Here is a 12,822-nt window from a genome sequence, read left to right as displayed (position 1 = left end):
TGAAACACTATTGTTCTATAAGAAATCATGAGGGAAGGACTTTGGGAAAGCATGGAAAGACTTGAAAGAACTGATGCTGAGTGAAGCAAGCAGAACCAAAAAAAAAAATTATACACACTAACAGTAATATTGCGTGATGATCAACTATGATGGACTTGTTCATTTCAGCAATACAGTTATCAAAGACAATTCTAAAAGACTTTTTATGGAAAACACTATCTATATCCAGAGAAGGAACTGTGGAGTTTAAATGCAGACCAAAACTCATTTTCTTCAATTTTCAAAAGTTGTCGTTTGTATTATTTTTTCTCTCTATTGTTTTTCTCCATTTTGATGTGATTCCTCTCTTACAACATAATTAACATGGATATATGTTTAATATGATTATATATGTATGACTTATGTTGGATTATTTTCTGTCAGAGGGAAGGAAGAAAAAAATTTAAAGCTCAAAACTGCAAAAAAAAAATGATTGTTGAAAACTACCATTCCATGTAATTGGAAAAATAAATAAATAAAATGTCGAATTAAAAATAAATAAATAAGAATTTTAGGTATAGAAAAAATGGAATAATAATAATGCTCACTTTACAGGATTATTCTGAGGATTAAATGAATTAACTTGTAAATGACTTTACAAACTTAAAGGTGCTAGCTTTGCGCAGTGGCAGTATTGTAGCCAATGAGGTTTATCTGAGGCATGATTATTGCTAATTGAAAACTTTTCCCAAAACAAACTTAAAGGTGCTAAAATTGCTAGATATTATAAAAAAAAGAAAAGAAAGGGAAGGAAAGGGAAGGAAAGGAAAGGAAGGAAAGACATCTTAACAATTAGACCTGACCAAGGATGGAATGAGTTGCCTCAGGAATGGGTAGGTTGTTTATTGATGGAAGTCATCAAGAGCAGACTGCATGAATTCTGGCCAGTGATATTGTACAAGAGATTACTGCTCAAAGACAGATAAACCTGAATCACTTTGGAGTCCCTTCCAACTTTGAGACTATTAAAACCCTTTGCAAAGACCTATACTGACTCTTAAGGCAATCAAGACTCTAAACACAAGTCACTTGGGCAATTTGCCAAGAATCCATGTTGGTGCCTTAGAATGAGTGGTACTCAGCTCTATTTTGCTATTGTTATTTTTGTTTATTTTTATTTAATTTTATTTTTTTAAGGCAATGGGGTTAAATGGCTTGCCCAAGGTCACACAGCTAGGCATTTATTATGTGTCTGAGGCTGAATTTGAACTCAGGTCCTCCTGATTCCAGGGCTGGTGCTGTATCCACTGTGCCACCTAGCTGCCCCTATTTTTGTTTACTTTTTGAAGAATGTTTATTATTTATCAGAAGAATTGGCATAAAAATGTTACACTTGGTCAAATGTATATGGGAGAAGCAAGAGTAGAAGAGAAAATGAGAAGAGTTGGGAGAGAAGGGGCAGAATTGGGTTGAGTTTAGAAATATAATCTAGAAGTACTTAACCCCAAATTGGAATATATTGTTAAACAGTTTTGCTTTGCTGTCAAAATATGATCTTTTCTTTGTATGTACACAACCTTCCCTTGGTTAATTATTTCCTATTTATCTTGTATATAAATTGCTAAATATATATGTATATATGTGTACATATATATTATTTGTATATTGTCTCTTCTTTTAGACTGTAATAGTTCTTCAAATAGGATCTATTTTTTGCCTCTTTTAATATCCCTAGCATAGTTCCTGGCACATTGTAGAGCTAAATAAATATTGATTGATTGATTGGTTAAGAATTTATTGATCAGAAAATCTGAGATCATTCATCACCAGTGCCATGGCACACAAACCATATACAGTATGCCACTGTATAGAAATATATTCTATATAGACATACTTTATAGATATAAATATGGTATTCACCAACATGAATATTTATGTGAATAATCATAATATTAAGGTAATAATTATATAGAGAGTTAGCGTAGAATAGAACTTTCCATTGAGTCAGGAAGACCCAATTGCAAAAGCTACCTCTATTAATACTGACCTGTGACCCTGTAACATGCTGTGACTCTGGGCAAGTGATTAACCTCTCAGTGCCACTTGAGAGGTAGTACTCCTTCTTAAAGTCCCCCATTCAATCCTTTACCTAGAGTTCCTTCCATGAATCCCTCCTCTTAGAAAGAGGAAAGAAAATGGTAAATCATTGTAGTATCTTTGCCAAGAAAACCCATAGATAGTATGGTCCAGCTGGTCACAAAAAGTTGGACATGACTTAACAACAACAAACAATGCTGAGCACATCACAGATCTGGTCCAAAACCCTTCCAAAATCATTCTTTCTCCTGTGACTTTCTTTTTTGAAGGTCACATTCTTCTGTGGTTTATGTGTATTTTTATTATAATATTTACTGACATCATACATTCCAATACTATTTGCCAAAATGTTGGCATGTCTATGATATTTCCATGGTTTGGGGAAACAACAGAACAGAATGCTTGAAACCAAGATTGTCTCAGAAAATCTTGGACTTGTGGTTTCATGCCAGAGACTCCAGGGTATTTGTCATCTGTTTTATGTACAGTATCACATATGCTAGTCTTACCTCTTCAAATGTAGTATAAAGTACTTTGATGGAAGAAACTTTCATTGGTTTTAGTACCAAGCAGGTCATCCTTGTTGAAACATTTATTAAAAGCCTACTAAATACAGGGCCCTGAGCTAGAAGTCACGTGAAATATAAAGTTTATATTAATCCCTGTAACTGTCAGTGATACCTATTTTATTTTCAGTTTTTTATTACTTCAAAAAGTGCAGCTATAAATATTTTAGTGTATATGGAACCTTTTGTCAATCACTTCCTTGGGATACCTGGAATCTCTGGGTCAAAGAGTATAAACATTTCACATAATTCCAACCCCTAGAGTATGAGGTACTGGTGGGACATGCTCAAAGAGAAGTTTTATCAACAGATAGGGATGTTGGCTGGGAGTTCAGAGCAGAGGTCAGTGCAAGAAATGCAATTATTGGACTCATTTGCATAGCAGTGATATTTCTCCATTGTCAAGGGAGACAGTATTAGTGAGAGAAGAGAAAGGATATTCCAGAGACTATTCACTTTATGGATTTTGGAAGAAAAAGCAGCAAAGAGAATAGAGAAGGAATGTTTAAAGAATTAAAAACATTATGGTATTTCTGATGCAAAAGGAGAAGAAAGTATCCAGAAGAGACTGTATTAAATGCTACAGAAAGACCAGGGAGAATGAAGATCTAGGGAAAAAACTTGTGGATTTTGCAAAGAAGAGGTCATTAAAGGATATGAGACACCAAAAAGAAAATGAGTAATGTTTTTGTTGTTATGTTGTTTTTCAATCACATCCAACTTTTCTTGACCCCATTTGGGGTTTTCTTGGCAAAGCTACTCGAGTATCTTGCCATTTCCTTCTCCAGCTCATTTTACAGATGAAGAAATTGAGGAAAATAGGTTAAGTGACTTGCCTAGGTATAGCTAATAAGTGTCTGAGGCCAGATTTGCTCTTGGGGAAATGAATCTTCTTGACTCCAGGTCTATTTACTTTATCTACTATGCCACCTAAACTGCCCATGAGGAAGTATAGACAATATTTTTTTCATGAAGTTTTGCAATTCTAGAGAAGAAAAGGATGAATTTAAGGGAAGAAATTTTTAGTATTGGGAAGAACAAAACATGAGTCCAGGTTGATGGAGAAAAATTGATTGGAAGAAAGATTCATGAGATTGAGGGGATGACTTCTCAAGAAAGCTTCTGGAGGGATCAAGGTAAAGGGATTAAGCCTTTTGCAAGGTGCAGGTTTACTTCTTCCTTTGAGAAAGAAGGAAAGAAAAAAGAGTAGCACATAGAATACACTTAATAAATGTTGATTGATTGGTGTTGTGAAAAAATGAAGTTGAGGTAGATGGCTTCAATCTTTTCAGTGAAGTACCAGGCTAGAAGTAAAGGGAAAAGGAGTGAGTTTATGCCTTGAGAAGAGAGGAAATATTTTGGAAAAGTTGTTGTGGAAAATAAGATGACAAGAAGAGAGTAAAAGGACTGCTAAGTAGCAGTGAAGAACTTAAAGAGTGCACCAAAAATTTGTAGTAGCTGTATTTCATTACTTTCTTTGTTGTTGCTTAACCAATTGAGAAAATAGAATAAAATATAATAAATATTTATTCATGTAGCAGTTATTGGTACCAAGTGCTAGAATACAAAAAAAGGCTAAAGATAGTCCTTGCCCTCAAGAGACTTACAATCTCAAAAATGAACAAATAAGTAAATAAAAATATAAAAAGCAAGTAATATACAAAATAAATGATTAAGAGGGGGAAAGCCCTAAAATTAATAGGATTTGGGGAAAGTTATCAGTAAAAGAAGAGAAGAAAGAAACCCAAAAATCAAATGGTAGGACTTACCTAGGGACGAGGATTAGCAAAAGGCTGAGGATGATAATAGTAGTGATCATGATGGTAGTAAGGGTGATTAGAGAGTGGGGGCTCTAGATCGTTATCTGATTAAAATGACAGAAAATGGATTCAAGACTGGCTATGGAAACAAGCAATGGCAGAGCTGGGATATATAGGATGAGTAACAGGAAGGGACTAAGCAACCAGATCCCCAAGATGAGTGGGAAGGGAGATTTTGTGTGGGATAGAAGGCAGTGGAAGAAGTGGAAAACTTAGGTAGAAGAATGTAAGTTCCTTGAAGATGGGCACTATTTCAATTTTTCATTTTTATACCAAGCACAATTTCTTGAATATATACACACATATATATAATATATATTTGCTAATATTATATATATATATATTTGCTAAGATTTATGATTTGTAAGTGGGAATTCTCTCTACTGTGAGGTCAGCAGTTGATTTGTGATTTACAGCCATCATCCTAAGACCTCATCATCCTCTCTCCCAGCAGACACTTTCTATTTATTGAATTAAATTAGAGGCAGCATAGTTCTGCATGAAGGTGAGATTTAAAGTGCAAGTATGTCAGTGGGAATTGTAGTAAGTTGAAGAGGTATCTTCTTGTGTATACTTCTCTCCAGTAATACTCCTATAAATTGCTTCAGATTTATTTGGGAGTTTTATCTCAACCTATTTCCTAAGTGTTTAAATTGTTAGGATGGGAGAGAGGAACTGGATGAGGTGGGACACTCTCCTATTTCCCCTTTGGAGACCTCGAAACCATTCTATTACAATCCAACTGATCATATTGACCAGCTATCCCTTTCTGATTTTTCTCCCACTTAGTTATTGCTGTAGAGTTATGAAAAAAATGAGATGGAAAGCTATGCTTGCCTAAATATTCCTTATTGGTTTTTATAAAACTTCATATTGCATATCCCAACAGCTTTGACAATGGACCATTTCAGAAACAAGAAAATATCCAAGGGGAGGCACAATCTCTTCTTTGTCCTGAGGGTCAGTCAGCTCTGAGAGCAAGCCTATGAGCATTCATTTGTACTCAGATGTGGACAAGCTTCCCCTTGTCCACACCTCAGCACTGTTTTACCCTTGACCTGCAGATGGATCAAATCCATCAAATATAAGTGGGCCCAGCATTGTGCCAGGCCATACCAGAGTAACCACTCCTTTGGGTCCTTTCTCTGGATTCTACATGGCATCCCATCTCTGCCCTTTAGGGTTTGGATCTTAGCTTAATGATAGGCCTCAGGGCAGATAGCATTTCCTATCTCTCTCTCTCTCTCTCTCTCTCTCTCTCTCTCTCTCTCTCTCTCTCTCTCTCTCTCCCCCTCCCTAAATATATATATATATATATATATATATATATATATATATATCTCCATGTGTCTCCCCCTCCCCTTCCCCAATCTCCTTTTCAGGTCACCAAAATCCCTACAAGAGGCTTTGATGAGAAAGCATACTTGGCCTCCAAATTGTTAAAGGCTGGAGAGGACCCCTACAGGCAACATGCCTTCAACCAGGTGGAGAGTGACAAACTAAGCAGTGACCGCCCCATCCGGGACACTCGTCATTACAGGTACCAACAGGTCCTCTTCCTTTTCTCCACACACTTCTGCTTTTAGCCTTTAATTTTCTATTTGAGAAGGAAGGTTTGGAGAAGGTGGTATTCTACCACTGATCAATATTTAGATTAGAGGACTGGAAGCTCAATTCTAAGGCTATGCTTACTTAGTTTTCTTTTCTATAACCTTTAGTTTAAGAAAATTCCATTTCTCCTTTCCTTTTCGACTAAGTTGTTAAAAATCCCATGTTAAAATTTCTTGTATACTTTTATTTATTAATATACAATGCAACTGGGGCAGCTAGGTGGCACAGTGAATAGAGAGCACTGGCCCTGGAGTCAGGAGTACCTGAATCCAAATCCGACCTCAGACACTTAATAATTACCTAGTTTGGGCAAGCCACTTAACCCCACTGCCTTCCAAAAAAAAAAACCCCTAAACTAAAAAAATATGCAATGTAACTGTTGTGACTGAAAATATCATATCCATCAAATTTACATTATCTTGAGTGAAAAACGGACATTCAATGAATTGCCAGAATTTCAAGATTTTGTTGCAAAAAGATTGAACTTAACAGAAAAGTTGACATCTAAGAACCAAGAAAAAAGTCACATCAAACACTAATTACAAGAGACTCAATAAGGACAAATAAACCATATTTCCAAAACTGTTATTAGTAATTGAGTAGTTAGAAGTAAAGATTTGGATAGAATTGAGTAGGATGGGATTTTTAAAAGTAAAATGATCTAGGAAAAGATTTTTTAAAAAAACAGTTACCATCCTATACAAGTGAGGTGTGAGAAGAGTTGATGCAAAGGAATTAGATGGGGAAGGAGAGCTGGTTATTCTGGAAATCTATTCTCATCAGAAATGGATGAAAGAGGAAGAATTATTATATTATTATCATAAATATTATACATATACATATAATATAGATTATACATATAATATGTATATGTATATATGTTCACATATATATGCACACACTCAAGACTATAAAAGTCTTTTAAATTCAGAAAGAAATAGAGGATAAGGGCATAGGATAAGAGGGTATGTAGAAGGGTATATAGATCAATGGAGAGGGATTCTTTGTAGGGTGGTTGAGGAAAAGGAGGGAAAGATAGCAAGTAGAAGTAGAGTAGAGGAATGAAGAGGGGCTGTAGCTTTCAGAAAATGTTATAAAAAAGCAAGATATATACACAAATCAAATATATATATGAATATGTCTGTGTATATGTATCTATAAGTATATGTACATGGGTAGGTGTATATATGTATGCATATTAATATTTTTATATGGGTGTGTATATATGATATATATGTGTATATAAGTATATATAAGTGGTGTGTGTGTGTGTGTGTGTGTGTATACATGTTTAATTATAGCTTCCCTATAATTAGGGGGGAGGTGGAAGGAAAATAAGAATAAAATAAATAGTGTACAGTAGAGAACAGAAGAAAAACTAAAAGGAAGCAAAGAAAAGATGGATAATTTTAAACACAACTTAAAACACAATATTATATAGGTTTTCTTGAAATCAAAATTTATTACTTTATACTATTAATTTTTTCTTGTGTTTTGTTGTGTATGTTTTTTAATTTTTTAAAATAAAAAAATTTGTATTAAAATATATATTTATGTATGTATATGTACATATATTATATATGTAAAATGAAACCACTTTATAGACCAGGTCACTGTTTGTGATTAATACTGTTGTGCCAGGTGTTAAAACAAAAATAAGTATAAAGATTGTTCATTTCATCTTATTCATTTTATTTTTTAAACATTTTTGGATGCCTTTTGTCCTTACATCACAATTATTTTCCACCCATCACCAGACTGAACCCTTTTTGGTGACAAAAGAAAAACATCTAATACAGAAACCTTACTTAGCCATATAGACAGCATTCCATCCTGGTGATTCCTTACCTCACCACTATGAAAGAGAAGATATTCCATTATCTCTCTTCCAGTACTTTCATTGGTTTTTTATTTATTCAGAATTCAGATTTCTGATCTGCTCGTTTTATAGAGGAGGAATATAAGACCCAGGCAAGTGAAGTGATTTGACTAAGGGTACATGTTGGAGTAGAAATAGAGTCAGGTCTCCTATTTTCCAATCCAATTCTTTCCATTATACTCCATTCTCTTCCCATAGATGAATCATTCAACCCGAAGAGAAGGTCAAGGAGATCTTTCCAGTGCTATATAGTTCAGAGTCAGGCAGAGGAGAGTGGGAAATGGCAGGCACGCACCCCCCAAACTGGAACATAGCCCATAGGGAAATGGATGCACTGTACAACAGAACCTTGATGACCAACAGGCAATAGAAATGAATATGTTGGACCAAGCTTCACTCCTGGCTACACTTTTGACACTCGTGACCAAAACTTGGCACAGTGTATAAAGTGCCAGGTCTAAAGTCAGGAAGACTTATTTTCATAAATTCAAATCCTAACTCAAATACTTACTTAGCTGTGTGACCTTGGACAAGTCACTCAATCCTTTTTGCGTCAGTTTCCTCTCCTGTAAAATGAACTGGAGGAGGAAATAGCAAATCATGCCATTATCTTTGCCAAGAAAATCTCAAATGGGGTCACAAAGAGTCATACATGACTGAAACAAAAGAACAACAAACATCTTTTCCATTTCCATTTCTTCTTCCATGGTTCTAGACATTATTCCTATACCCTCAGAACTCCTCCTAACTTCCATTCTTGTTCTCAGTTGCCTATCCTTTAATCTTATTCAATTGTTAGAGTGATTGATAGGATCATAGAATTTAAAGGTGGAAGAGTCCTTTGCATAATCTAGTACAACCTCTTCATTTTATAGGTGAGAAGTCTAGAGAAGTTATTTCATTAGCCCAAAGTAAACTTCTTATTGTAGAATGGAGGATTTAACCCAAGTGAATAAGAGGAAACTACTACAAAGATAGACTTGGTCATGTCTCCAGAATGTTGGGAATTGAGAAAGTGTTTAAGTGTGGGGTTCTAGGATGAACATATGCCCTCCAAAATTATTGTACCTCAAGAGAAATTCAGGGAGAAGGTGACAAGGGGCCCAAATAAGACTAGAGACATAATAAAGGGAGAATCAGAACCTTCATGGATGAAACTTGAAAGAAAATCAGGATTTCTCCATCCTGGAGACTAGATGATAGGAAGATAGTGGAGAGAGATAAATAAACTCTATGAAGATAATCAATGCACTGAAAACTTTGGAGTCTTAACTCTAAACAATTTGCTTTTTCTCTTGCATCTACTCCCTAATTGGTAGAAGCATACTTGTGAGAAAGACAGATGCTGAATTTTTCCACTACATCACAATTCATGAGTGTTCTTTCTTGGCACAAACAACTACATAAATATCCAAAGTTTTCCTGCATTGTTGTTAATTATCCTTCATCCCTTCAAATATAATTATTTTTGAAAATGTTATTTTGTTATCTTTTGGGTTTCTTCCCATATCACTCCCCTCCCCCCATCCATAAAGCCATCCCTCATATCCAAGGACTCTTACCTTGGGGACTGTAAACTTTTTTTAAAAATAAATTGATAATTGCTTTCAATATGATTGGTTTCCTCTAAAATCCTATATATTTTAAAAACTCTATGTATTTAAAAACATCTTCTGGTGCTCACTTCGGCAGCACATATACTAAAATTGGAATGATACAGAGAAGATTAGCATAGCCCCTGCGCAAGGATGACATGCAAATTCGTGAAGTGTTCCATATTTTTAAAATAAAAAAAAGGGAAAAAAAATCTTCTGAATAGCGGTCCATAGACTTCACTAGTCTGCCCAAAGATTAAGAACTTTTGCTTATACAGAAGAATTTAACCCAGGAAGCTGCATCATAAAAGAATTTTCTAAAAGAATTTTTTTTAAGGTTTTTGAAAGGCAATGGGGTTAAGTGGCTTGCCCAAGGCCACACAGCTAGGTAATTATTAAGTGTCTGAGGCTGGATTTGAACCCAAGTACTCCTGACTCCAGGGCTGGTGCTCTATCCACTGCACCACCTAGCTGCCCCTAAAAGAATTTTTATAAGAAAAAGGAAGAAGAGAAAAAATAGCAAAACTGATCAACACATAGGAAAACCCTGTTTTGCACTTATAGGATACAGCACGCACACACACACACACACACACACACACACACACACACACACACACACACGTACACAGACACACAAAACGTCTGCAAAGGAGAAAGGGAAAGTAGAAAACAATTTTAAGTGATTCTGAGGATTTCTCTCATGGGACTAACATGCAGGAGAGGCATTCCTGCCTTCCCAGCTTGGGCTGCTTCTCATAGTAGAAAATGAACTCAAAAGTTGTTATGATGAGGTGCTATCACTGTAATAAATGTTGTAATGAAAAAATAGTCAGTGCTTGGAACAGTCATAAAGCAATTGTAATAAAAATAGCCATAAAATTATAGCAATAGGCCTCATTGGCCTAATGAGAGATTAGATTTAGCTACTGAAAAAAAAAGACCCCAGTGAGGACCCATGTTCAGGAAGGAGCCAAACCTGGGACCCAGGTGGGCTTCCATATGAGTGGGAAAGCCAGGGATTTTTTTTTTGAGGAGTGGCATGAGGAAGGGGTGGTTTTTTTTTTTTTTTTTTTTTTTAGTGTCCAGGGCTCCCCAGAAGCTTCCTGGGAAGGATGGAGCTGTGTCTCTAGCTTTGAGGAAAGTATGTTCAGGAGCTATTATTACTCTCTATCTTACTCAACTCAACATTGCTGGCAGTGTGGTGTGCTGGGCCTGAGGGGTCTCGATTCATATTTATTAGCTATGTAACCTTGGGCAAGTCACTTAACCTGTTCCTTGATTTTCTCCTCTACAGATGGGGATAATTCTATCCAATAATAGTTATAGGCTCAAATGAGGATGATGTTTGTCTTTGTTCTCAAAGAAGACCAGGACATCAGGGAGGTGATGCCATGACAAGCACATGATTTGGATTTGAGTGAGGAGAGGTTGTGCTAGGTCACTTTCTCCTCCAGTCATTAGGATTCAGTGCCCAGATATGAATCAGGATGACTAGAGATGGCCCTGGAGGAGAGACAATTAAGATTAAATGACTTACTCAGAGTCACACAGCTAGTAAATGTTAAGTGTCAAGTGTCTGAGGCTGGATTCAAATTCCCATCCTCCTGTTTCCAAGGCCTGAGTTCTATCCACTCTGCCACCTAGATGGCCTCTCAAATGAGGAAATATATTTAAAGTGCTGGGAACACTTTAAAACAACATGGAAGTGTGAACTCCTGTCACTAACCTAAGCCATTACACTAAATATGGACCCTTTGAAAGGAAAGAAGTTAATTTGTAAAGGGGAGAAAATGTGGATGTACAAGTACCTACTCAGAGTTCCAACCTGCACCACCTACTTTCAAGAGAGTAAAAGGTAGGGAAATAAGAAAAAAGGGTATAAAGATTTTTTAATTTTGGGGTGGCTAGGTCGTGCAGTGGATAGAGCACTGGCCCTTGAGTCAGGAGTACCTGAGTTCAAATTCAGCCTCAGACACTTACTGATTACCTAGCTGTGTGGCCTTGGGCAAGCCACTTAACCCCATTTGCCTTGCAAAAAAAAAAAAACCTAAATTTTTTTTTAATTTCAAAATCTTTTGCAAAGTCAGTCAGTAAGCATTTATTGAGTACCTACTATATAATACACCCTGAATTAAACTGTTCAAAGACAGCAAAAGATGATTCCTGCTCTGGAGGAGCTCATTATCTAAGGCAAAAGAGTAAAAGACTCTTGGGAGTCATTAAGAATACCCTACTGCTTCATGCTTAGTCCCTGAAAGGAATCCCAATTTATAGTCAAGAGTAGTGGGAAATGTCTGTGATTCTAGTTATGGGGAGTCTGAAGCAGGAGGATCAGTTGAGCTCAGGGGAAAAGCCAGTTGGGTATCCCTGCTAAGGCTGGCTTTATTATGGTGGTCCTTGGTGGGGGGTGTACTAGGAAGGTGGACCAGGTGGGAAAACTGAGTATGTCAAAGCTCTTATGGCAATAAGAAAGGAATTGTGCTGTGAATAACCTCTGTAGTTCCAACCCTAGTGAGGAGAAAGAGAGGAGGAGGGAAGGAAGGAAGGAAGGAAGGAAGGAAGGAAGGAAGGAAGGAAGGAAGGAAGGAAGGAAGGAAGGAAGGAAGGGAGGGAGGGAGGGAGGGAGGGAGGGAGGGAGGGAGGGAGGGAGGGAGGGAGGGAGGGAAGGAAGGAAGGAAGGAAGGAAGGAAGGAAGGAAGGAAGGAAGGAAGGAAGGAAGGAAGGAAGGAAGGAAGGAAACACATTGTTTGTGCTTAGTGGTACATCTAAACACATTAGGATTATAACCTAGATTCCTATATTGCCATGTCTATTTCTGTATGGTTCATTTACATAAACTTTAACCTGCACTTTCAATTTATTCCCTTTGCAGATGCACATCAGTGCACTATGCCTCAGACCTGCCAGCTACCAGCATTGTTATTACCTTTCACAATGAAGCTCGATCCACCCTTCTGCGAACTGTGAAGAGGTAGGGCTTTTTGAGAACAGACTGCTACCCCTATATAGTCCCCACAATGGTAGAAACTCCATTCTCACCCCCCCCAAAAAAAAACCCCTGCAAATACAATCTTGAGAATATTCAGGACCTCTGAGAAACTACCTGAGTCAGAAGGAAGAAGCAGCCTGAAGGCTACCAGATGTAGGGGGGGGGCTGTCCTGAGGTATCAAGAGTAAGACCCTTCTTCTAAGAGTCAAGGCACAGTCAAAGATGAAAAGCACAAAAAAGAAAATCATTAAGTGGAAATCAAGGTTAAATTACCAAGGTAAAA

The 12,822-nt window shown here is 36.8% G+C and overlaps 1 protein-coding gene, 1 non-coding gene and 1 pseudogene across 2 annotated transcripts in view; all 3 read left to right on the top strand.

Annotated features, from left to right (window-relative positions):
• The window catches only part of GALNT16 (polypeptide N-acetylgalactosaminyltransferase 16), a 122,547-nt gene that overhangs the window by 72,116 nt on the left and 37,609 nt on the right, over nucleotides 1-12,822 (top strand). Inside the window, exons 2-3 of the mRNA XM_074236040.1 lie at nucleotides 5,845-6,002; nucleotides 12,423-12,521. Coding sequence (XP_074092141.1) covers nucleotides 5,845-6,002; nucleotides 12,423-12,521 — 257 coding nt within the window. The remainder of the gene's footprint in view (nucleotides 1-5,844; nucleotides 6,003-12,422; nucleotides 12,522-12,822) is intronic.
• LOC141523155 (U4 spliceosomal RNA) lies at nucleotides 654-775 on the top strand (annotated as a pseudogene).
• Nucleotides 9,629-9,735, top strand: LOC141523222 (U6 spliceosomal RNA). The gene has a single exon (XR_012478410.1). It is a non-coding gene; the product is annotated as a U6 spliceosomal RNA (small nuclear RNA).

The sequence above is a fragment of the Macrotis lagotis genome, chromosome 4, assembly GCF_037893015.1.
Source record: "Macrotis lagotis isolate mMagLag1 chromosome 4, bilby.v1.9.chrom.fasta, whole genome shotgun sequence".
NCBI lineage: Eukaryota > Metazoa > Chordata > Mammalia > Peramelemorphia > Peramelidae > Macrotis > Macrotis lagotis.
This window is presented reverse-complemented; position numbering and strand designations above follow the sequence as displayed.